This window comes from Phocoena sinus, chromosome 21 (genome assembly GCF_008692025.1).
Source record: "Phocoena sinus isolate mPhoSin1 chromosome 21, mPhoSin1.pri, whole genome shotgun sequence".
Lineage (NCBI taxonomy): Eukaryota > Metazoa > Chordata > Mammalia > Artiodactyla > Phocoenidae > Phocoena > Phocoena sinus.
Genome location: NC_045783.1, coordinates 18,248,429 through 18,275,339, shown reverse-complemented (window position 1 = coordinate 18,275,339; position 26,911 = coordinate 18,248,429). Strand labels below are relative to the sequence as shown.

The window sequence follows — 26,911 nt, the reverse complement described above, 5'->3', positions numbered from 1 at the left end:
CCCATTTGCACTGCCAATACCCCAGTCCAAGCTATTCCAACTCTCACCTGGACTAATGCAACTGTCTCCTAAAAATGTCAGTCTTCTTCCACTCTTACCCCAATCCAAAACCAATGCAATACCCGTATTGCAACCAATGGGGTCTTTTAAAGATACAGATGAAATGGTGTCACTCTCCTACTTAAAATCCTTTTATGACACTCCCCCCCACACTATTGCACTAAAATAAGATTCAAACAAGTCAGCATGGCCCACAGTCATGCCATCCTCTTAGTCTCATCTCATGCTAACTTGTCATCACTGCACTCTGACCATCTTGGCCTTCTTTCTTGAACATCTCACACTCGCAGCCGCAAGGCCTTTTTCATGGATGGTCTGGATTGCTATCCACACACATCCTTCCTCCCACACACAGACTCTTTGTCTGCCTAACTATTTGTCCTTCAGAAAGGCTTTTTATGATTGTCTCAGCTAAAGAAAACGCCCCGTGGTCTTTCTTAGAGCACCTTGTTCTTTTCCTCTATAGTGGTTGTTACAATCTGTAATTTTTAAATGTAGTTTAATTTTACAAACAAATTAAAAATGTATCATTATCAAAATTTGTTTCATGCTTTTGCTGTCTGGTTAAAATTAGGTATACTTTAGTCTGTTAATTTACCTACATATATTTATTCTTTAGATGCTTGGAACCCATCTCCCTTTGTAGCTACTACTACAAGAACACACATGCGTACACACACACACGCAAGTAGGCAGAAGTTTCTTTATAGCTTTGGGAGAAACGCATGAAATTCTAAAATTTGTGCACATAACTATGGGATCCTAATGCCATTTTAACCCAACAGAATTTAGTCCTTGCTAAAAGTTATTTCATTCTTACAAAGCATTAGATCAAAAAAGGAAATACAAATTCATTAACATCCAGCTTCAAGTTCACTATCAATAATGAATGAAAAATCTCTAATCTAATGAAATCTAGTTTATTTCAATAAGTATATACTAGTAAAATACCTATATGTTATCATTGAGCTCTGACTTGTTCTTGATTTTAACTTACTAGACTGCATCAATTGAGCTATGTCAATTATTTTAAGGGAAATAATACCAATAACATTTTGTCTTTAAAACCTCAAATAGGAAATCCCCATTAGTGTAATAAATAATGTATTTGGCAGGAAATTGGCAAGCTGTCTTAATCAGAAAACTTCCTGGCTGACAATCACACAAAACTGAGACCATAAAGCATATCTTAAATGTTTCAGCACTTAGATTTTCCTAAATACTTCTTTTAAGTTCCTTCTGAACAACTTGCACAAAGATCAAAACATACTGATTTCATCATTGCTGGCCAAAATCACAAGAGAAACTTATAGAAGTATATGGATACACTTACCAACTTATGAACAACAAAATGTTTCATGACTTCATTGAAAAGAGTCAATAAGATAAAAGATTTTCCTCATTTATAACATGGAGAGGTTGAACTAGATGAAAGCTAAGGTATCTTCAAGCTCTAAAAATTCTAATGTTTTTTCTCTTAGATTAAATAAATAGAACATAAAGTACTCTATACTACACATAGTACATATTTTCCTCTTCTTACAAGGAAAGGCATCTATAGTTTTACTTTATATTTATTAATGTGTATCGAGGAGGTTAATATACCAGAAGATGTGGACTCAGACTTACGTCTCTAAGAAGTGAAAATACAAAAGCGTAACATCATCACTCCTTAGCTTGAACAAACAGCTAATTTGGGGGACTTCCTGCCACCCCTCCACTCTTGCCTTTTATATCCCCCATCTCTGCTCCAGTCCTAAACACACACTAACACACACCCCATCAGGAGGCCCATTATGTATATAACCATTCTAATCTGCTGAGGGCAACAGAGAGCATCCTCAGGAATTACAGAGTAGAAACAACCCTGTTTAGAATCCAGTTCAGGTGTCCTCGCTGATGGCTCAGATAGAGATGCTGCACTATGAAGGCGTTTCATTCTGACCCTTATTCATAGCCCTTCGAAATACAGTTAAAAAGTAAGAGTCAAATTTCTCCAAAGAAGATATACAGACTGCCAACAAACACATGAAAGAATGCTCAACATCATTAATCATTAGAGAAATACAAATCAAAACTACAATGAGATATCATCTCACACCAGTCAGAATGGCCATCATCAAAAAATCTGGAAACAATAAATGCTGGAGAGGGTGTGGAGAAAAGGGAACACTCCTGCACTGCTGGTGGTAAGGTGAATTGGTACAGCCACTGTGGAGAACAGTATGGAGGTTCCTTAAAAAACTACAGATAGAACTACCATATGACCCAGCAATCCCACTACTGGGCGTATACCCTGAGAAAACCATAATTCAAAAAGAGTCATGTACCAAAATGTTCACTGCAGCTCTATTTACAATAGCCAGGAGATGGAAGCAACCTAAGTGTCCATCATCAGATGAATGGATAAAGAAGATGTGGCACATATATACAATGGAATATTACTCAGCCATAAAAAGAAATGAAATCGAGCTATTTGTAATGAGGTGGATGGACCTAGAGTCTGTCATACAGAGTGAAGTAAGTCAGAAAGAGAAAAACAAATACCGTATGCTAACACATATATATGGAATTTAAGAAAAAAAATGTCATGAAGAACCTAGGGGTAAGACAGGAATAAAGACACAGACCTACTAGAGAATGGACTTGAGGATATGGGGAGGGGGAAGGGTAAGCTGTGACAAAGCGAGAGAGAGGCATGGACATATACACACTACCAAACGTAAGGTAGATAGCTAGTGGGAAGTAGCCGCATAGCACAGGGAGATCAGCTCGGTGCTTTGTGACCGCCTGGAGGGGTGGGATCGGGAGGGTGGGAGAGAGGGAGACGCAAGAGGGAAGAGATATGGAACATATGTATATGTATAACTGATTCACTTTGTTATAAAGCAAAAACAAAAAATAAAATAGAATTTAAAAAAGTAAGAGTCAAAATAAAAGCAAATCAAAGATGCCCCTGAGCAAGTAACCAGGAATGCCTATGGTTAGGTCCACGCTGCACCCTGCCACTTGAGCCAACAGACCCTCTTGTACTAGAGGCATCAGTGGTGGGAAAAACACCGCGTGCGATTTAGGGGAAGTCCCAGTGGGAAAATCATAACACTGCCCCCTGGGGTACTGGAGCAAGGTCACACCGTTTGCAAGAGAGAAGATGTTTTTTGAAATGCAACTCTTGGCATGGTACAAACTGAAAGTCAGACTATGGGACACCATATGAACTCATGAGCCAAATCTTCCCTGACCCATCAACTCAGAAAGCCCAGACTCCTGTCATACACCATGACTGCACCAGCACCTCTTCCTCAGCATAATCCCATGGCCCACAGGGGGATCTCTGAGGACTAGCTGATGGAGGATGAAAATGCCCACGCTTGGTTTACAGATGAGTCAGCTCAGTGTGTGGACGCAAGCCACTGCAGCCTAATTCAGGCACAGACTGGGACAGTGCATCTGGTCATCTACTCCATGTGATAAAAGAAGTGGCCTGAGATTAGGACATATAAGGGCTCATGGGTAGTCTGGCTAGCTGATCAAAGTCATAGAAGAAAAAAGACTGGAAGATCAGGGACAAAGAGGTCTGGCAGAAAGGAATATAGTGTATGGGAAGTGGGAATGGGGGAGGGAGGGAGACGCAATAGGGAAGAGAGATGGGGACATATGTATATGTATAGCTGATTTACTTTGTTATAAAGCAGAAACTAACACACCATTGTAAAGCAATTATACTCCAATAAAGATGGTAAAAAAAGAAAGAAATGGGAGTGAATATAAAGTGTGAAAATCTTTGTATGAAAAGTTAACATCAATCCAAGAGTTCCCACTATGGAAGTGGCATTAAACAACCAAATAGGTAGAATGACTTAGCCAACTGATGACAGCAAGCTGTCACTGGCCAGTCCAACAGTGGAACAATGGACATATTAAAAAGTGGCGCTGGTGAAAGAGACAGAGGTTAGGCAACAACCCAGCAGCATAGGCTCCCACTTTCCATAATGAATCGAGCTACTGCTGCCTCTAAATGTCCAACCTGCCAGCAACAGAGACCAATATTGAGTCCATATCATGGCACCATTCCTTAAGGAGACAATCTGCCCATTTGATGGCAATTTGTCTGCACTGAGTCCCTTCTACCTTTAAAAGACCTGTGATTGATTCAGATAGGAAGAGACCTTTTTTGGCATGGATTGCCTTTCCTGCACACAGAGTCTCAGCCAGCATCACTACCCAAGGGTTTGTTCTACCTGCCCAGGATCCCACACACAGCAGAGCAGGTATCAGAGTAGGCCCGTGACAAGGAGGTACACCAGTCATACCATCTCCATGAAAACGTGGATTTGAGCAACAGGCAGACTGTGATGGATGTGGAGATTCATCATCTACATGCCTCTGCAAGGAAGGATTTATAGTCCCAGCTGCCTAGGTGTTGTCAGACCTTTCGGAAATTGGCTCAGCTGCAGAGCCCCACTACCTGTGGGGACCCACATCTAGCAGCTGATCTGTGAGTGAGAAGTTTCAGCCAACTCACCCCAGTGAGCTAGGAACATTTTAGCTCAATCAAAATGGCTACGTCTGACATGACGTCTGCATCACAGCTCAACGTTTCCTGCCCAATCTTATTTCCTTGCCTTTCTTCCCACATTTGTTTATCCCAAGGGCAATGCCTAATAAATATTCTATTCTCTAAACTCCAGCTCAGAGTCTAACAGAACCCACCTGAATTACATTTTCTGAACAAATCTCAGGGCACAGAGTGAGCCGTGGGAGGCCCCAGAGCATACTAATATCTCAGGACATTTTTATGAATCTATACAATGCACTTTCATAAGTATATATTTTTTAATTACTCCTGGGTTTATACTTGCAGCCTTATGATAATTGAAGTAGCATGCAAATAAATTCTCAAATACCTTTAGCCAATATGTACAGAAAATGTACATCATATCTATTTTAGGAAATCCTCCTACACTGTTGATGGGAATATAAATTGGTACAGCCACTATGCAGGACAGTATGGAGGTTCCTTATAAAGCTAAAAATATAGCTACCATATGATCCATGGATCACACTCCTGGGCATGTATCTGGCGAAAACCATAATTCAAAAAGATACATGCACCCCAACGTTCACTGCAGCACTATTTACACTAGCCAAGACATGGAAGCAACCTAAATGCCCGTCAACAGAGGACTGGATTAAGAAGATGTGGTATATATATATACAATGGGATATTAGCCATAAAAAAAGGACGAAATAGTGCCATTTTCACCTGCATGGATGGGACCTAGAGACTGTCATACTGAGTGAAGTAAGTCAGACAGAGATAGACAAATATCATATGATATCACTTATATATGGAATCTTTAAAAAGAAGTGGTACAAATGAACCTATTTACAAAACAGAAATAGAGTCACAGATGTAGAAAACAAACTAACGGTTACCAAGGGGGAGAGGGAGGGATAAACTGGGAGATTGGGATTGACATAGACACACTACTATACACAAAATAGATAGCTCATAAGAACCTTTGTATAGCACAGGGAACTCTACTCAATACTCTGTAATGACCTATATGGGAAAATAATCTAAAAAAGGGTAGATATATGTATAACTGATTCACTTTGCTGTTCAGCAGAAATGAACACAGATTGTAAATCAACTATACTCCAATAAAAATTAATTTTAAAAAGAAAAGAAAAAATAAAATTCTAGGAGAGGGCCAGGAAGCTAGGCACTGTCCCCTTACTATCCCGGGCCCTCGGACGCCTTCCTCCACTTTCACCTCCTCTCACCGCCCCGCCCCCCCACAGTTAAGGTGGGGCGGAGAACAACCCAGAATTTCTTTAACTCTCTCCAGCCCTCCTCCGACCCGGCGTGAACGTGAGCAGAAGAACCAGGCCGACCCACTGGCGTCAGGGGCCTGGTACCGCCGCGGGGTGTGTGAAGACGCCGGGGCCCGGCCCCACCCAGGGCAAGCGGCGGGGAAGGGCCTGGTCCCTCCTCCCCCCACCCCGACCACTTGTGAGGACTGGGGGCCCATCCCGCGCCGCCACCAATGCGATGGCCCAGTAGCAGATGACCAGTTCGTAGAAGGCCCTGCTGCTCGCGCCGAAATCCCTGCAGGAGGAAGCGGTGGAAGGCGCCGCATCACACTGGTGGATGAATCCGACCTCTACAACGGGGAGGTTGTCCTCTTCGGACCCCTAACACCCTCTACGAAGGCGGCTACTTCAAGGCTCATATTAAATTCCCTATTGATTACACGGATTCACCACCTACCTTGAGATTCTTGACCCAAATGTGGCTCCCCAACACTTAAGAGCGTGGAGATGTATGCGTTTCCGTTCTTCCTCCGCCTGTGGACGGCCGGCAGAGTGGAGAACCGCCCTCTGAAAGGCGGAACCCTACTCAAAATCTCAGGACTATCCTATTAAGTGTAATCTCATTGCTTAATGAGCCCAACACCTCCTCCCCAGCCGAGGTGGATGCTTCTGTTATGTTCAGGGAAGGGAGGGACAGTACAGGAAAAGACAAAGAATACGCCGAAATCATTAGAAAACAGGTTTCAGCCGCTAAGGCCAAAGCAGAAAAGGATGGAGCGAAGGTCCCCGCGACCCTGGCGGAATAATGCATCAAAACTAAAGTGCTGGGACTTCCCCGGTGGTGCGGTGGCTAGGGTTCAGCGCTCCCAAGGCAGGGGGCCCGGGTTTGATCCCTGGTCAGGGAACTAGATCCCGCATGTGTGCCCCAGCTAAAGATCCCACATGGGACGTTGAAGATCCCGCATGCATGTAACGAAGACCCAGCAAAGCCAAATAAATATTAAAAAAAAACAAACCACTAAAGTACTGCAGCCTCAGTTCGCCTCTACAAAGTGTTCACAGTGAAACACATTTGGTCTATTTTCAGATTCTTGAAGAATTAAATAGTCTTTCATCAAAAAGTAAATAAATAAAATTCTAAAAATTTCACAGGCAAAAATAATCTCAAAATGGATCATAGATCTAAATGTAAGAGTTACAACTATAAAAATTTCAAGAAGAACACACAGGAGAAATCTTTAGCAACTTTGGGTTTGGCAAAAGAATTCTAGATACAAAACAAGCAGCATGAACGAAAACAATTTCATAAATTGGACTTTATCAAAATTTAAAACTTTGCTCTTCAAAAGACCCTGTTAATGAAAGAAAAGATAAACCACAGACTGAGAGAAAATATTTGCAAAATATATATTCAAAAAGGACTTATACCTAGAATATATATAGAACTCTTACAACTCAATAATAATACGATAAATAACCCAAGAAATATGGGCAAAAATCTGAACTAATGCTTTACTGAAGAAGATATACAGATGACAAATAACCTCATGAAAACATGTTCCACATCATTAGTCACTATGGAATTTAATTAATTAAATAGATGCATTTAGATGTAAATTATATGCAAACTAGAACTACATGAGCTATCACTAGAATTTCTAAAACTAGAAAGACTATTCATACCAAGTGTTGATGAGCAAGTAAAACAACTGGAACTCTTATATGATGCTCTTTTATTTTTTTTAATTTTTATTACTTTTAATTTTATTTATTTATTTATTTTGGCTGTGTTGTGTCTTTGTTGCTGCACGCAGGCTTTCTCTAGCTGCAGCGAGCGGGGGCTACTCTTCATTGCGATGCGTGGGCTTCTCATTGCGGTGGCTTCTCTTGTTGCCGGGCACAGGCTCTAGGCACAGGGGCTTCAGTAGTTGTGGTTCGCAGGCTCAGTAGTTATGGCTCGTAGGCTCTAGAGCGCAGGCTCAGTAGTTGCGGCACATGGGCTTAGTTGCTCCACGGCACGTGGGATCTTCCCACCCATGTCCCCTGCATTGGCAGGCGGATTCTTAACCACCGCACCACCAGGAAAGTCCTTATGATGCTCTTTTAAAAGTAATATGGTACAACCACTTTGGGACACTAGTTGGCTGTGTATTATAAATACAACTCAGCAATTCCACTCTAGATATTTATCCCAGAGAATGAAAAATATATGTTCATAGCAGTTTTATTCACAATAGCCCTGGAAACAACCAGATGTCCATCAACTGTTGAATAAACAAATTGGGTTATAGCCTTACAATGAACTACTACTCAGCAATAAAGAGAAAGATACCTCTGATACAAGCAATATGGGTAAATCTCAAAAACGCTGAGTTCATACTGAATGTTTCCATCGATGCTAAATTCTAGAAAATAAAAGCTAATCTACAGAGACAGTAAGCAGATTAGTGGTTTCCTTGAGCTGTGGGTGAAGGAAGTAATGACCACAAATGGGCAAGGAGAAACATTCTGGCCTGATGGGTTTATTCCATATCGTGAGTGTAGTGGGAGTTACACAGGTGTATATATCAATATTTGTCAAAAGCCATAAAACGCTACACTTAAAATCTTTGAATTATTCTATGTAAATTATACCACAATAAAAATGTTTAAAGAACATTTTTAAAACCTGTTTAAAGTATGACCAAAGGAAATGAAAGTAGGGATTTGAATAAATATTTGTACACCCATGTTCATAGCAGTTTTGCAAAATAGACAAAGGGTGGAAACAACCCTTGTGTCCATGAACAGAAGAATGTGTAAACTAAATATGGTATATACGTACAATTAAACATTATTCAGCCTTAAAAATCTGACACGTGCTACAACATAGACAAGCCTTGAAAACATTATGCTAAGTGAAATAAGCCAGTTACAAAAGGACAAATAATGTGTGATTCCACTTATATGAGGTTCTTAAAGCAGTTGAATTCACAGAAGCAGAAAGTAGAACGGTAGTTGCCAAAGGGTGAGAGGAGAGGAGAATGAGAAGTTAGTGTTCACTGGATCAGAGTTGCAGGTGGGGAAGAAGAAAACGTTCTGGAGATGAATGGTGGGGATGGTTGCACAATAACATGAATGTACCTAATACCATAGAACCGTCCGTTTTTAATTGTTTCAAAAAGGTAAATTTATGTATATTTTACCACAATTTAGAAAAAGGAGAGGTAATGAATAGAATATGTGACAGGAAGAAGTGGACACCCCTTTGAAATTAATGCTTTGATTCTGTGGGTAGGGAAATCTTGGAAACCAAGATGAGCAACCCCATCATGGAAGACTGATAAGCAAGGGATCAAGGAGACTAGAAAGAAAGAACTTCAAATAGGGACCATCCTGACCAGCAGGACAGGTGAACCTGACAATTCACACGATTATCTTTATGCCGACATGCAAAGAAACGATCATCTTGAGTCTCTCCCAAAGGGTTATGTTTCTAACTCCCAAAAGCTTTCTATGGAAGCATGAATTTCATGGGAAATAGCTGGAGAATAGGCTAATGGAAAGATATGAATTTCGATTGGGCTCACTGTCTACACAACAATTTCCCTATGGGCTAAGACAAAGGGTCATTAGATTTGGAATCACATCCTCCATTCGCAAGAGAAACGCTGACAACTTACTAAGATTCAGAGGAGATCAATAGGACAGAAGAATCAGCTAAACTTGCAGGTACAGCAGCTATGGCAACAACCTTGGCAAACCCTCCACACAGATAGCAACAAGCCACTTCAAAATCACTGGGAGCTGAGCCAAGACAGGGAACACTGAGACAAGGGCTTCGTAAATCCTAAGGATAAACTCCCTGCGCGTGGAAAACAAAGGACAACTTCCAAAGCGTTTCCTTTGATTTCTTCTGATCTTTCTTAATTTAAGAACCCTGGCACTAAAGTCTGGAGATCAGACCCAGTCTCTCAAAGGGAAGGACAATCTGCCCCAAAGTCCTTAACATCGGGTCCAATAAAACGTTAGATTGGCCAGGAGAGACTCAAACCCCAAGACTTTTTTTGAACAAAGGATAATTTTCAAGAATCTCAGGAACTTTTAGATACAGGATCAAAGATAACATTAACTCTGGGAGACTTGAACATAAGGAGAGAAATTTTTTTGACTATCGAAAGATATGGAGGAGAAGTAGCTGAGGTTCCTGGGTTAGGATAGTGGCCGGACACAGAGGACCAAAGAAGTTTTCCTGGGGTGGTATTTCCCTTCCCTGAGTGTGTAATTGCAAGGGATTTATTGCAATTCTAGGGATGGAAAGAGCCTTCAAATGTCGAAGAGTAGAACCCCCAACAACTGGACCTGCCAAAAGGGAAGCTCTAGAACCACACTGCTGCAAATGTGGAATAGTACCACGGTGCAGTAGGACTATAATAAATTTCATAGCAGGGATGTTGAAGAAACTGGGACTAACCTCACACACCACTTACCCCTTGAACCCTGGTTTGACTGGTCCAAAATAGAGATGGACCTTGAATCAACCTTTTGGTCATCTGTGGTCACTGATGTAGCAAATGCATCCTTTTAGATGCTAATTATGACCTGTTAATTTTGGTCATCAATATAGTGTGCCTTTGTCTGGCCAGAATGGCCCTACTATAGGATAAATTCTTTAGCACTGCATTATAATCTAATAAGGTAACATTTAAACAGGTGCCCTTGATCTGATTCAAGTAGAAGATGTATTCATTTTAGAGCTGGCACATTGGGGTAGCAGTTGGAAATAATTTTACTTGAGGTTCTGCCTTCCCTTATTAGTTTGACAACTAAAAATGATAGAACAATTTAACAGAAAAACTAAATTCAAGGGCCCTTCACCAAACAATGACTTTTATGGGAGTGTTGTTATTTTGAACATATAAATTATGCACTGAATGGAACAAAATGTTTGGCCTTGAAACTCTCATCACTAAACAGGATGCAAAGAAAGTAAGTGCCGGGTACGGATACTGACACAATGGGGGATTCTGCTGCAGTAACATCATTAGATCACGTGGCCTCCTGACAGGCAGGTTTCTTAAAGATTACACAGGCAACTTTCTAACCTCTCAGCCCATGTAACCCAGAAAGATTTCCCCAGTGGACCCTCCAGTGATCCCTTGACGTGGAATCATTGGCATGTCCCTAAGGAAATGAAAATGTTGTCAAATGGTGTACTCATTTTTGAGTACAAATCAGTTGCCAGCCATTTATTGGTCCATCGTTAAAACAGAGCATCCCAAAGACAGAACATCAGGTCCTTCTGCCACCACCACAAATTTGATTATATTTGATACACAAGTACTCTCAAGGGACGACGGGCAGATGAGAGCTCCATTGTTAAATGGAAGCAGTAGAATCAGGATAGAGGACTGCCCTACACAGAAGCATGCTGCACGGCTATGAGCCAGCCCTTGGCAAGAGCACCCTGACTGATGCCCAAGGTACACTTCTTCTTCTAAGAAACACTGTGCTTGACCACTGCACTCTTCACTCTGATACCTCCAAGACGATTATTTTCAAATACCACAAGATGTGGTAGCCATCCAAATCTCAGTGTGATTGGAGGTAGAGTCTTCTTCACCTTAACAATTTATCTTCTCAATAATTTCTCCCTTCACAATAATGCCCCCTTCACAGTCCCACCCTCCACACAACTCAAGTCCCATGGCAAAGGGTGAGGTAACAGTCTGGCCAATAAATAAATAAAAATACCACACACACGACTGGCCATTCTGCCACCATGAAGAGATCTGGAGCAATACAAGTGACAGGTCCCGAATGCTTCTTCATTAAAAAACTAGAGAGAAAATAGAAGTAGAGCTGACTTATTTACTGAATTGGGATAAAGAGTATACGGTTCATTGGGGAAAAAACATGGGTTGGTCAAAAATATATAAGTAAACACTTGTATCTGACGTTATATTTTCTTATATTTTAACCATGGTGGGGGGGACTTGTGGATGAAATGAGGACAGATATTCATTTCTGGGTGCCAGAAATGCTAAAATAAATATTCAAACTCCCTTTGACCCAATGGGTGGCAAGATACATGTGAACCACCTAGAAGCCAAATCATACAGGAAGCTTTAGTGGCTGAGGAAACAGGAAACATTGAATATTTTTTCAAACAGGGCCAGGGGAACTTTAATTTGAAATCCAGAAATCTTTTAAAACTAAGAGGCCTTTGATTAGTTTTTTCTTTTCTAGTCTAGTTCTCTAATCCTTCTTTTCTGTTGATGGACATAGTATCCTATGCAAGACTAGGGTACAACTTCACTGTACAAGCTTGTCCCAATCAACTGCACTTTTGGGGCCTGAATGTGGGGTTGCTTAGTCTGATGAGAAGCAAGGCTATTTTCAGCATTTATGGAACCATTTAACCAACTGTCATGGGCCATTTGACACATTGCAGCCTCCCATGCCAGAGTGGTCTCTATAGAGAGAAGAACCTTGGTCTCAAAGTATTAATTATATCCAGTTATACATGGCAATGGCTGGAGCCTGTGGAGAACACTCAACCAGGAAAGAGATCAATCTGTTCTATTTTAGCAAGTAGAAAATCTAATTGTTGCTAGTGAAAGTTTATATACATTCTCTTATCATTGCAGAAACTGTAGGGAAGTTTTGCAAATGATAGCTAACATTCCAAGCAAGAAAGAATGGAAAACGTAAGTTAATAAATGATTTCTAATAGAACATTTAAAATAAAGAAGAAAGAAGATGACTAATGGGTGAGATGTTCCCCAAGCATCCTGAGGATAAAATTAATTATTTTCAAAATATTGATTTGATAATAAACCAAATTATTCTTATCCTTCCCTGTATGAATTAATTAATATGTTCACACACTACTTCCATTTAGGAGTATCAAGTGAAATCTATTCAGATATGGAATAGATCATTTCTTCAAGTAGTATAAATTCAGTAGATATAAATTGTTTTTCTGACATAGGAAGACATGCCAATATATAAATAGAATTAGAATACAAGATATAGTGACTTTCTAGTTTTCTGAAAGTTTGTAAAGCCACTACTTCAATCATATTTCATATCTCAAATTTCTACAGGTACCTATCACCATAAAAAAGTTAAACTTTTTGAATTATGGTTTTCTCAGGGTATAGGCCCAGTAAATCCCAGTAGGGATTTCTCAGGGTAAATCCCAGTAGTGGGATTTCTGGGTCATATGGTAGTTCTATTTTAGTCTTTTAAGGAACCTCCATACTGTTCTCCATAGTGGCTGTATCAATTTACATTCCCACCAACAGTGCAAGAGGGTTCCCTTTTCTCCACACCCTCTCCAGCATTTATTGTTTGTAGATATTTTTGATGATGGCCATTCTGACCGGTGTCAGGGGATGATAACTCATTGTACTTTTGATCTGTATTTCTCTAATGACTAGTGACATTGAGCATGTTTTCATGTGCCTCTTGGCCATCTGTATGTCTTCTTTGGAGAAATGTCTACTTAGATCTTCTGCCCATTTTTTGATTGGGTTGTTTGTTTTTTTGATATTGAGCTACATGAGCTGTTTATATATTTTGGAGATTAATCCCTTGTCAGTTGCTTCATTTGCAAATATTTTCTCCCATTTTGAGGGTTGTCTTTTCGTCTAATTTATGGTTTTCTTTGCATGGAAGTAACCTAAATGGCCATCAACAGATGAATGGATAAGGAAGATGTGGTACATATATAAAATGGAATATTACTCAGCCATAAAAAGAAATGAAATTGGGTCATCTGTAGAGACGTGGATGGACCTAGAGTCTGTCATACAGAGTGAAGTAAGTCAGAAAGAGAAAAACAAATATGTATATTAACGCATATATGTGGAATCTAGAAAAATGGTACAGATGAACCTATTTGCAGGGCAGGAATAGAGACGCAGACATAGGGAATGGACATGTGGACACGGGGTGGGGAATGGGGTGTGGGATGAACTGGGAGATTGAGATTGACATATATACACTACCATATATAGAACAGATAGCTAGTGGGAACCTGCAGTATAGCACAGGGAGCTCAGCTCGGTGTTCTGTGGTGACCTAGATTGGTGGGATGGGGGCGGAGGAGGGAGGTCCAGAAGGGAGGGCATATATGTACACATATAGCTGATTCACTTCATTGTACAGCAGAAACTAACACAACATTGTAAAGCAACTATACCCCAATTTTTTTTTAAAAAGTTAAATTTATTTTCTTATTATATCTAAAAAAAAAGAAGAAATTTTGATTAACAATATTCATTGTGGGCCATCTTTTTTTTTTGCTCTATGCAGGCCTCTCACTGTTGTGGCCTCTCCCGTTGCAGAGCACAGGCTCCGGACGCGCAGGCTCAGCGGCCATGGCTCACGGACCCAGCCACTCCGCGGCATATGGGATCTTCCCGGACCGGGGCCCGAACCCGTGTTGCCTGCATCAGCAGGCGAACTCCCAACCACTGCGCCACCAGGGAAGCCCTGTGGGCCACCTCTGATCAGTGTATTATCTGTTTAAATTTATATGACTTCCTCCACAGTTATAAATCTAGACACCAGCAACATTTTGCAAAAGATTTGAAATACTTGCATAATGCTGGCTTTGGGACACATGCTTTAAATATGTGTCAAACACTGAACCAAAACTAGGTTTTCACTTTTATTGACAAATAAAAATAAATGGGAATTATTTTATTCTGAAGATTATTAAAGTATTACTGCTAAACCATTTTTACTATTTTTTTATATTTATAAAAGGAATAGGTTTTGTTTTTTTTAACATCTTCATTGGAGTATAATTGCTGTACAATGGTGTGTTAGTTTCTGCCTTATAACAAAGTGAATCCGTTATACATACTCATATGTCCCCATATCTCTTCCTTCTTGCATCTCCCTCCCACCCTCCCTATCCCACCCCTCTAGGTGGTCACAAAGCACTGAGCTGATCTCCCTGTGCTATGCGGCTGCTTCCCACTAGCTATCTATTCTATATTTAAACCAATAGGTTTTGAGCTAAACCATTTCTCTGCCTCTTACCCTGTATACAGGCAAGTACACACACTATCCCTCTAGCCACACACACATTCCCGTGTAGCTTTATTAAAGGTATCTGTTGAACTCCCTACCCTCACCCTCCACATTACCATTAATTCATTCAAGTAATGAGAGGATGAATTAACAGGAATAACTCCAGAGAACATTAAAGCAACAGTTAGTCTTTCATTCAAAGTGTGGTGCATGGTCTGGCCATCTCAAGCATCACCTGGAACATTGTTAGAAATGCAAAAGTTCAGCTCTTCACCTCCTAACTGAGACCTAGTTTAACATATCTGTCCTTTAAGAAGATCCCCAGGTGATTTTGCATGTATATTAAAATGTGAGAAACACTGCTCTAGACTAGTGGTTCTTAAAGTACGGTCTCCAGACCAACGGCATCAATATTACCTGGGAACCTGTTAAAAATGTAAATTTTTAGGCCTCACCCCAGACCCACACATCAGAAACTGTGGGGCGGGAGCCCAGCAATGTGTTTCACCAAGACTTCCAGGTTCTAACTGGTGACAGCTGCTTTCATGATTGTAACCACATTCCCAACGACGACTGCTACATGTGAGGGTGGTGACATTGACAGCTGCTGGGTAGGAGCAAATAAAACCTCAGAAATGTCTTTAAGAACCTACAGGATTTGTATCTGTGTGGCTCTGTAAACTTACATGTGCCACTCTCCCAATTGGTCACTTAGCTCCAGCCACAAAGCTCTTTCTCACCTTAGGGACTCCAGACTCACTGTTTCCTCTTCCTTTAAGGCTCTTATTCTCCTCTTAGCCTTATCCTTTAAGAAATGTCAGCTCTTTAGAGAAGCCTCTGACTCACCCTATCTAAATTTATTCTCTCTTTTTTCTGTGTCTGAACCTTGTTTTTCTCATAGAGCAGGTCACAATTCACAGTTACGGTGTTCGTTAGTTTCCCTTACTAGACGTTAAGCTCCACGAAGCAGGACCCACCTCTGGCTTGATCACCGTATTTTCCTTAGTGCCTAACAGTATCTTCTGCATAGTAGGCTTAATGACTGTTTATTGAAATAATGACAAAATAGCGGCTATAACGGAAAAGATAGCACACTCGGATAGGTAGATGAAGCCTTACTATTATTAATGGTGGTACCACAAAGACACATTCTTTCTGTGATCATAGTGGGTGAAAAGAAATGGGCTTTGCCAGACTAAGAAAATAAGTAAGCATAAATGGCTTATAATGTCCAATAATTTTCACCATTAGAAGTTCTCTAAATATCAAGCTTTTCTCTAGGAACTCAGAATTTTGTCACTTTAAAAATATGTCCTATAAGTAGAATAACTCCACCTGAAAAGGAATGAAACCAAAACACAAAAATTAAAATGTTTAATTCCCTTTTTGAATGTGTGTTGAATTCAATACAAATTGATACAGCATTTTTCTAGGCCAAAGAGACCAATGTTACATTTAGAAGGCAATTGACTGCAAAAAAATATAATCTATGCTATACTTTATTTTTAAAAAGAAATTCAAGATCTTATTCTATGTTTAATGTGTAGCAATAATGATGTCTTCTTTACAGCCCAAGACATCACAACAAAGTAATGGCACGATAAAGAAATTTTTGTTGTTTTTTTCTATTGTATTATCTTCATATACTAGTAAAAAATAAACTCTTTAATAAATAAATATATATAATAAATATTTGCAGGCTGAAAATGTATAAATAGGTCCATCCTTTTTAAAAAAAATGTTCCGTCTTGGTGTGGCATGTTTCACAGTCCACGTTTCACCCAAATTTTTTACATAAAATGCCATAACCTGCAAAATCCTACAAGGTTCTCAAAATTTATGTAGCAATGATCTTGGCCAACTATGTCAATACATCTCTTCAACATGAAGTATCTATTTTTAATGTAACTTTTAAAGTAAACAAACTCCAGAGAGGCGAGGCACCAGCAGCAAACTAGGTGGGGTTCCCATTACCCACAGTTTAACAGATTTTCAGCTTCAATCTACAAGTGAGGACAGAGCCAGTGTACCCGAGGGAACTTAGTCCACTTGTAAAGAGACATCTTGATCTACTTCAAGTCAAGATATTTTTTGTTTGTTTGTTCTCAGTATTCTTTCCAAATTCAGTCTCCCAGTGGAAAATAGACTCCATAACATTCTGAAGGTCTTCCTGTGTTATTATTTTATGATGCAAACTGTAATAAGAAAGAATAGTTGTAGTTTGGTTCTTCAGTAAAGACACTATCACCCTTCAACTGTACATTAGTAGATCCTTGTACAGTTCAGGAACTCTTTCTGGATCCACTGGTCTAGGCAGGAAATGTGTAAATTTCTGATGTCTTTTAGATCTGGCACCATCTCTTGGAGTTCCATCTTTGTTAAGTGCCACAAAATACCTACGGCCAGTGTCTCCATGTTTATATATGTTGGATGAATAGGTATTATACCAGTTCTCTTCAAATTGCTCCCTAAAGATGCATTCAGAAGTCAGTTTCTCCTAAAAGAGAGAAGATAACTGCCATTGAAAAAGATATCTTTAAGAGAATTTCCTTAGAAAAGACTCAACTCTCTATTTCTTTGCCTATAACTATATCCTTGTCAAAGAAGGAGAGAGGGTAGATTGTTTTTGCTTTGTTCTGTTTTAGTTCTCATGTTATCTGGAATTCTTTCTCCCAGGTGACTCCAACCAGCAGTTTAGTTTACAGAACTCTAAGTTAAATGTCAATTCTCAATTTTATTTTCAAACAGTAAATATTCTAAACTTGCCCATGCTCCATTTGACCTCCCTTCCATCACCATCACTGCCAAATAGGCCTGTAGTTTATCTTGTTCCATCATTAGATGTCAAAGTTCTACACAGCAAATCTCCACTACCACCTTGAAACGTTTCAAGACCTTGCTAACGTTCAAATTCCTAACTCAAGATCATCACTCCAAGTCATATATCTTCCCTTTATGAATTTATTGTTTGATGACATAATCCCCACAATTAACATATCTGGATATTACTATTAGGTAAAAAGCCCAGTGATTTCTTGTCTTTTCAAGATGGACTGTATATTATCCCAAGGGGTAGACTACAGTTGCTTTTTTAATCTGACACATACATGAAGAAGGAAGATTATGTGCATGTTTTTCTCTTTCAATTGTAATTCTACTCTTAGGAGATTACACAATGCATTATTTCTCTTTCTTCTGAGCTGACAGAAAGCCCGGAAAGGGCAAGTGTTGCCCTTAGAAGGACAGATATTAAGTGGAGTACCATTTACTGAAATATGATAACCGATTTTCCTCAGTGTATATTGAGATTCTAACTGTATATTGTGGTCTCAATTGAGAGTTTAAGAAAAAAGAAGGTACCAGATAGTGTCATCTGCTAAATCATAAAAGTAAATTCTCTTCGGAAATAGCTACAGAGACTTCAACTTTAAGAAGGGATTTCACATGAGAGAATGGGTGGGAATGGCCCACATTTACACTTTAACAATTTTCTTACAATTATATAGCAACTGCGAACAAATAAAAAATGATACAGTGAAAGCGAAAGATCTACATAGTACTGCAGGTTGAGTTTTATATTATCCTGTTGCTCTAATTCTTGTGTTGTTTTTGCTGCTTTGTTGTTAAAAAAAAAAGGAAAGAAAAGAAAAGAAAATTAAAAAAACCTTACACTGATGAAGTATTAACTTGAAAAGTTTACTGTAAGTTCCATATTTAAAACATTTATAGTAGACCTACAGATGTGTGCACTTATCCCCAGTGATAAGTTAAAACTTGCCCAATGCAACTCTGAGTAAGAGCATGGCTACTGTAATTATCAAGTCTGCAGATATGGTCCAACTAGTGTGGTTGCCATTTTCTGTTATTGTTTAAGGTATCCTAAGATTTCATACATTCATTTCCTATATTGCAAAGGTCAGCAAGTCAGTGATGTATATTTATCTATGAAGGTAATAATAGGTAGAGAAAATTTATATTAAATGAATGTAAAGATGAAAAGAATCTAACACGGCAAGAAGAAAATGCTCTCATTTTTCTGTCTCTGGTCCCAGGATAATGGGCAGAAAAAAACTAGTGAGCTAAAAGCAATAAAGTTTTAGGGTTTAAGAAATGAAAGTGAGGGGACTTCCCTGGTGGCACAGTAGTTAAGAATCCGCCTGCCAATGCAGGGGACATTGGTTCGATCCCTGGTCCAGGAAGATCCCACATGCCATGGAGCAACTAAGCCCATGTGCCACAGCTACTGAGCCTGCGCTCTAGAGCCAGCGAGCCACAACTATTGAGCCCACGAGCCCACGCACTGCAAGGAAGAGTAGCCCCTGCTTACAGCAACTAGAGAAAGCCCACACGCAGCAACAAAGACCCAACGCAGCCAAAAAAAAAAAGAAATGAAAGTGAGCTGCTATACTACTGCCTAGACATATGGAAATTTATCAGGATCTAGATTTTTAATTTCTACTTAAGTATGTTGTTTATGTATTTCTTCTGATATGCATAATCGGTAGCTATTTTACTTATAAAATGGATAGTCATTATTTAATGAATTACAATAATTTTTTAAAAAATACGTACTGATCCATAGAGTTCTCCTTTGTCATTCATTCCAAGGTAAAGACCACTGTCCACACCTCTAATACTGACCAGTCCCACTGCCACACTGATGAATTCCAGGATACCTGAATTTATAAACAAAATAATGATTTGCATTTATTAGAGAACATACGACTAATGAAAATCTTCCAAAGAGCAGTAGATCAAATTGCTAAATATAATGATGTATGTGGAAGTCCTTTGTAAACTGAAAAGTGATGTACAGTTGTCATTATGAAGAGCTTCCTATTTTACAGATGAATAAAACTAAAAAACCAAAAATTGTTCATCATGATAAAATGTTAAGGGTGTAAAACCTTAAACCAGACTGACCTGGGTTTGAATCCAGTTCAGTAACTTACTGATTAGTCTACATAAGTCATTTGTCTTCTTTGAACTTCAATTTCCTCATACGCAAAATGGGTGAAATGCTTCCTTACAGGAGAGTGGTAGAGACTAACACATTTAGGCACCCAATAAATGGAAGCTATTATTACCATAAAATTAGTACATAATAGAGGTGTTCATAATTCTCCTCCTTGATTCTATTAACTACAACCATGTTCTATTAATTGTTTTGCTTTGTTTTTGCTTACTATGAATCAAGTAAATTTTTTTCTAGCAGCAGCCAGTATACCTTATATGGGTGTATTAGTATTTTGTAGTTTATAAAGGGCTTCTATTTTTATCAGTACTTTCTATCTGGTCCTCAAAAACAACCTCCTAAGATAAGCATAGAAGATATTACTATCCCATTTTACATATAAAGAAACTGAGGCTTGCTTAAAGACATGATATTTGTAATTAATAGGACAGATACTTGAACTCACATCTTCTGAGCCCTAATCCAATGTTTGTACTTCAAAACAGTGCTTCTTGAGGACAAGACAGTAGTTTCGAAATTTACAGATTATATAATATGCTATTTCCTGTCCCACGATCCTTAAAAATAAATTTTATGGTTCAAAGATGTAAAAGGACTTTATAATTCATGAAATGTAATAGACAAATACCAAGAATTTAGCATGCAAGTAGATTTTGCTTTCAATAACTTTCCAGAATTATTTTCATTTATCTATAGGTAAATTAGTACCGAAAACTCTCCACTCAGTACTCTTAATACACCATAGTTAAACAAAAACAACAACAACAAAAAACCTTAATGCTTCCCTCTGCATCATTCTTTTTCTCTGCACACACTAACCTTTGGACTAATGTCTTTGTCTTGTTCTTCTCTTTAGACTCTTTGGTGAAAAAGTATATAGACGTACTTTCTATGCTTGGAACTGCCTTCCTCAATAGCTTTCTACCTTCACCCCTTCACTCCCTCTTAAGTGCTACAAACAGTATAAATGTGTACCATTTAGCCTGGCTCTTGATCCTAAGTCATTTCTTGATTTATTATACAAGTTCTTGTTTGGACACGTGACGTTCCCAAGGCCAAAGGAAAGTACAAAATCTGGCTCTTTGCATATATGGAGGTCTCAATTCTGTCCAGATCCTAATTCACTCTTTGGCAGAAACATGGATGCTTAAGCTCTAAACATAGATTCTGAAGAGCTCAAATGAGCTCTTGCAAACTATTAGGAGGTCATGTAAAGCACTAGAGCTAACAAGGATCTTACAGCAACAATATCGTACTGCTAAATTGCCTGTTAAGTGGCTTGAAAGAGTCACTGTCCCTGTATGAGAGTCTAAGGCAGAGAGGAGGTAAGATATAGTAGGAAGATACAGACCTCATAGGATAGCCATTATAATGACTGATACAGAGGTGGGAAGTAAAGGAAAATAAAATGTACTGCCAAGCTCATTAGTGAGTGATTCCTGTTAGAAACAAAAATATAGGCCCAAAACATGATTGGTAGAAGAAGATACGTTAATGGAATTTCATCCAGATATACTTACAAATGTATAATTACTTGAAGTTGTAATGAATGTTACATTCAAACTGAGAAGTGTACTGCAGTTCACTTGTAACTTAATTCTCTTTAAGTATCTGATTTACGTTAAGATGCTCTTGTCTTTCAAAGAACAGGAACTGATTAACTGATTAGACTGTATAATAGAACTAGTTTTCAAGTACAATACGAGATTCATTTCCATATAAATCAATTATAAAACAGATCTTATAAAGTATCCATTTTTCTTGCAAAACTAAATTGCAAACCACTTACACTTTAATTCTCATCTTAAAATAATGCCGTTATGTTGTCAAAAAATATGTAATTGTAGAAAGACAAGAAATTATATATATTCTTAGAATAATTATATTCAATAGCTTCAACTTCATTAAACGACATCCAAAGCCTCATATACATATAACAAGGTTGAAATAATTTTGCAATGGCTCACAGGGGCTGATGGGGAAAAAGTTATGTGCTTTTCATATTCCTCTTAAAGATTTCAGCCACCCTTTTAAATTCTGATCGTTTTTTCTCCACAAGGAAATAGTATACCACACAGTAATTTGTAATCATTTGATTCTTAAATGAGATTTGACAAGTCTTTCTTATTTATAATATGAGGTGGCAACTAAGCTAATTCTTTAACAAAGAGTAGACATGAAAAGCTTTCCTTAAGAGGTAATCACAGATTTTAGATAGATTTTCTAATGCCTAGTGTCCCATAAAAATACTTGGAGGTACTTTGTCTTTTTGGTATCATTTTCAAAGCCAGCCTTTTTAAAAATCATAATAAAGAGGTGAGTCAACCCACAATGCAACCACATCAGACAAATCTATGGAGAATAGGGGAGAATAAAAGAAAGGTCTTTAAAGGAATATGTTTGATCTCAGGCTAAACTTTTTTTTTTTAAGTAATGATTCCAGGTTTATGTATTAGGTAAAATCTTCCTACTGTACAACTGTGCAGGAAAACTCTATTATAAATACAGAGCTAACTCAGATAGGAAAATTTTTAAACCTTACTGGGATCTTTTTGTTTATATTCTATTGATGTGGTTTTGAAATTTTAAAACACAGTATTCTGAATTTTTTATTGAATCGTAGCCAAATTAGTATAAATTATCAAAAATGTTAGTTACTTTAACATCTCAAATAGCACATCTTAAGCATTTTCAAAATTCTTACTTTGATGACACAGAAATGAATTTATAGAGAGAAAAATAATTTCATAGTTAATAATTGAAGCACTAAAAAGAGAAGGCAAATATATAGAGAAGCTTATAATATTACACATGTTGTACGTATACTTTCTTCTCACCTGCATTCTCATTATAAATTATGATGTTTTAGCTATCACAGGCCACTAGGATGCACTCTAATGCAGCCTAGATGTTGTTACTCCTTTAAGCTACAATGCTAATCTGGGTTATCGTTCCTTTGTGTAACAGTAAATATTTTGTTCTGATAGGTACCCTTGCACCACAGAGTGGCTTAAACCAGCACAAACATCAGTCCAAGTCATATTTTTCCAATTACTAAATAAGCATACAAAATTTTAGCCAAAAAAAAAAAAATTCTACTACGATGGTCATTCTGATATGCAACATTTATTAAAGAATGAAATAAAATACCAGTTTAATGAATGTTATCAAGTCTATAAATATTTACTAATCTCTTCCCGTAGAGTCAGTCTTATAAAGAGACACAAAGTGGAAGAAGCAACTCTTGACATTGGAGAGATTATGGTTGAATTATAAGGGTCTTAAACATAGAATTTCCAAGCTTATACTATGTATCCCAGTGCGGGGGGGTGGGGTGGGGAGATGTCTGAATATTACCTAAGCTTAACTTGTACCTGCTCTACTTATAGGCATTATCACATTTGCATTCATTTCTAAATCTTTCTGGTAGCTGGAGGGTTTTTCTGTAATGCAGTAATTCTTACAGGCAAGGGAACTGAGCCACCTGGTGTCACAAAGTTCTTTAGACTCAGAATCTCAGCCTCCTCAATTTAGAAACTACTTTCTGAAAGTGACCCCAAGGTGGGCCACTAGGTCATGACACTCCGGACTCATAGTCAATGGGAATTTGGAAGAGATCAGTGGAAGCTGCAAACATGTGGGTTTTAAAAAGTTAATTTTCTAAGCCTTTAAGTGCTACCAAATGACCACCACATGATCATTTCTACATCTAGAGTTACAAATGCCCCTCAAACTGAGATTTACACTTCCCCTAAGTTTTAATGAGGACTACAAGTCAAAAAAAAGAAAGCCAAATAAGAACAGGGGTGAGGATAAGAGAGGGCCCTTCAGAGAAGAGATTCTCAAAGAATTCCAGTGCTTAGGAAAGAAAAGGAAAACTGACACTATGTTAGGCCCTTTTACATTGCTGCTGACAGGTAAATGGTATCTTTAAAATGAAATACACTGATTCTCTAATGAAGTCCCAAGTTTGATGATCAAAATCCTTTGAGAGTGCTAGCCAGTTAACCCTAATATGATGAAAACTTCCACAGTGGAGGAAAGATTCTGGGCTGTTAGAACAGGAGAGCATCTTGAGAGAATCACCTGATTTAACCTCATTGTACAGACAAGAAAACTAAGGCTTAGACCGGTGAGGGCACGTGCTAGTCACCCAGGTAGTTAGGGGGTAATTAACAATCGAGACCTTATGGTTTCCCAATCTAGCGTCTTAACAATCTGCCTTAACAATCATTTGGGTTTTTTTGTTTTTGTTTCTTTCTTTTAACCCCTTCTGCTCCCAGGCACTGTTGGAGGTATTCTGAAATACGTCCCTTTGTGTTCCCACCCGTATCTTCTTTCGCTTCCCCATTTCCTCTTACCTAAGGTCAATACCAAGATCTTTGCTTTCAGATTTCACAATTTCTAAAGAGGATCTTGGCTGAAGGACTGGGCATGCTCAGTAGCCGGATAAGCTTTTTTTTTTTTTTCCCTCACCAAACTTTAAGAGCGCTGAGAACTGCAGGCAGGTGAGCCTGACAGTAGCGATGGTGCCCACGGAAAGTTAATCTGTTACCTTTCCAGGTGAACATTTATGGTTCTCTAGGTAGACATGTAAAAGCTCGCCTCCCACGTTAGAGCTATCCTTTGAGCAGTAGCCATGGGAGACTCATCAACTGCACAGCTGCAGGGCAGGTTTAAAGAAGCTTCCGGTTGTTAACTTTTGTTAAGGGGAAATATGAGAGGAAGTAGGAGAAAATAATAGGGATTTTGAACACAAAAACAAAAAACTGCCTGCGAGGTAAGGAGTGCGGGAAAGATGTGGCTCCGAGTCCAGGGCTCGGTGTCCCAGGCAGCAGGAAGGGCAGGGCAGCCAGGTGCGGGCGGAGCACCCACCTTTCTCCTCCTGCCCTCAGCGTCTGGAGCAGCAGGCCTGCCGGCAACCGCGGCGGCCCGCGGGCGGGGAAAGTCCTCCGGTGCCTCGCTGGCCGCCCAGCAGCCCAGGCCAGCACCTCACACTGGAAGGGTTCCGGGGGCTCCCGGCCCCACGTAGTCCCGACTCCATCCGCGAACGGGGAGGGAGACGCAAGAGGGGGAACAGAGGAGCGCGGGAGGCGGGGTGCCGGTACGTACCGAAGAGGCTGTGGTCCTGCCTGGTGCCCTGCACGCTGCCGTCGGGCAGGATCTGCAGGTGGAAGCCGGTGCGGCAGTAGAGCTGCCTGCGGCGCAGGATGCCGTGCAGGTGCGCCAGCTCCGCAGCCCCGGGACCGCCGCGGGCGCCCAGCTCCGCCGCGCCCCGGCGCTCGCCCAGCAGAGGCGGCCGCTCCCCGGCAGGAGGCAGCAGGAAGTGCGAGCCCACCTGCTGGCCCAAGCCCTCCAGGCCGCCCAGGAAGCCCCCGACCTCGGCTAAGGGAGCCATGGGGCGGCCGGAGGGAGAGGCGGCGGATCCGGAAAACAAAAGACCCCCAATAAAAAAAATGGAGCAGGGATGGGGAGGTGAATGGAGAAAAATTATAGCCAAACAAGCGCAAACAAGCTAAGGCCCGGTTAGTCCCGTGAGGTCGCTGGATGAACTTTGCACTGAGAGCAGGGAGGCTTTCACTGTCTTGGAGCGATCTTCTCTCCTGGGGTAGGTGGGAGCCGGTTGCTGGCTTTGCAGAAACATCTATAGCTGCCGCTGCCAATACTGGGGCTGGGCCTGGGGCTCCAACTCCGCAAACGGATCAGAGTCCTGTGTACATACACACAGTATATATGCGGGTCCTCTTGACATATGCTAATCAAGTCCTTTCATGCTCGCTGGGGAGGTTCTGTTTGAAATCTTAAACCGGCCTCCTCTCACGTTTTTGCTCTTCGGAAGTGACCAGAAGGGACCCTTGACGGCTCTCTATCCATGCAGTCGCAAAAATCATTCCCGCACTTGGCCAAAGCTGGCCAGCAACTTCGGGGAGGCGCAGTCAAGGCCGCTCTTTGGGGTTGTCTTTGGAACAACCGTGATGCTGTTCTGCTGCGGCCGGCCGTGCGATTGCCTTTGATGTGAGCTCCTTTGCAGTGATAGATCGCTGCTAAAAGGAGCCCAGCTTGGCAGGTATATTGAAGAAGGGAAGGGGGGAAGGGAGGGAACTGGGAGCGGGGGCGGGGAGGAGGGGATGTGTAGGAGGAGGAAAAGGAGAGAAGAGGAGAATTGGACTCCTTGGGAGCTGCTGGGAGCCTACAGTGGACAGGTGCAAAGAAAGGTAAGAGAGGGAGAAGGAAAAAGGGCGTTACCTGAGGCTTAGACCTGCCCAGACACACATGAAAGGAAAATCAAAGCTTTGACAGTTTAACTCACTAATTTTAAAACACTAATAAAATGTACAAGCATTACTCTTTTCTTTTATCATTTAGATGGGGAATTTTCTTTACATAATCAAGGTTAGGTTAGGAACACCCCCTCCCCCTTCCCAGGTTCTCTTTAATGTTTATCTTTACTCAGGTAGCACAAAATACAACCAAGATTGCCTTATATCTATATGGAAATTTAAAGTTGTGTGCTAAGTTTGTGAACTTCTAATCAACTTTTTTTTACATCTTTATTGGAGTATAATTGCTTTACAATGGTGTGTTAGTTTCTGCTTTATAACAAAGTGAATCAGTTATACATATACATATGTTCCCATATCTCTTCCCTCTTGCATCTCCCTCCCTCCCACCCTCCCTATCCCACCCCTCTAGGTGGTCACAAAGCACCGAGCTGATCTCCCTGTGCTATGTGGCTGCTTCCCACTAGCTATCTATTTTACGTTTGGTAGTGTATATATGTCCATGCCTAATCAACTTAATATAGTAACGTAATATAATTATGAATCTAGGGATTAAGAGTAAATCCAACTAGGCTGAAAAGAGATGGGTTACATTCTTATATTTGCCACGAATAGAAAATGAGTATCTGTAATAGTGTCATAAATGATGAGTGGGCTCTGGGGCCATTATCCAATCTAAGAGCACTTCCCTGTTCTTAGTTGCATTTTCTTTAAGACTAGATTTTGGGGGTTGTTCACATTTGAATTA

At 39.9% G+C, this 26,911-nt stretch overlaps 1 protein-coding gene and 1 pseudogene across 1 annotated transcript; one reads left to right on the top strand and one right to left on the bottom strand.

Annotated features, from left to right (window-relative positions):
• Nucleotides 1-6,118: 6,118 nt before the first annotated feature.
• Nucleotides 6,119-6,734, top strand: LOC116746693 (annotated as a pseudogene).
• Nucleotides 6,735-16,271: 9,537 nt separating this feature from the next.
• FGF20 (fibroblast growth factor 20) lies at nt 16,272-25,589 on the bottom strand. Its single transcript, XM_032618530.1, has 3 exons — nt 24,995-25,589; nt 19,480-19,583; nt 16,272-17,404 (listed from the first exon to the last, which is right to left on the bottom strand). The coding sequence occupies exons 1-3, from the start codon at nt 25,278-25,280 to the stop codon at nt 17,159-17,161; spliced, it is 636 nt and encodes a 211-aa protein (XP_032474421.1). The 5' UTR covers nt 25,281-25,589; the 3' UTR covers nt 16,272-17,158.
• Between the last annotated feature and the right edge of the window lie 1,322 nt (nt 25,590-26,911).

Coding starts and splice junctions, on each gene's coding strand:
- FGF20 (XM_032618530.1), bottom strand. CDS start 25,280: ATGGCTCCCTTAGCCGAGGTCGGGGGCTTCCTGGGCGGCCTGGAGGGC. Junction 19,584..24,994: donor GCAGGACCACAGCCTCTTCG/GTACGTACCGGC, acceptor TTATAAATTCAG/GTATCCTGGAATTCATCAGT. Junction 17,405..19,479: donor AAGGAGAACTCTATGGATCA/GTACGTATTTTT, acceptor TCTCTCTTTTAG/GAGAAACTGACTTCTGAATG.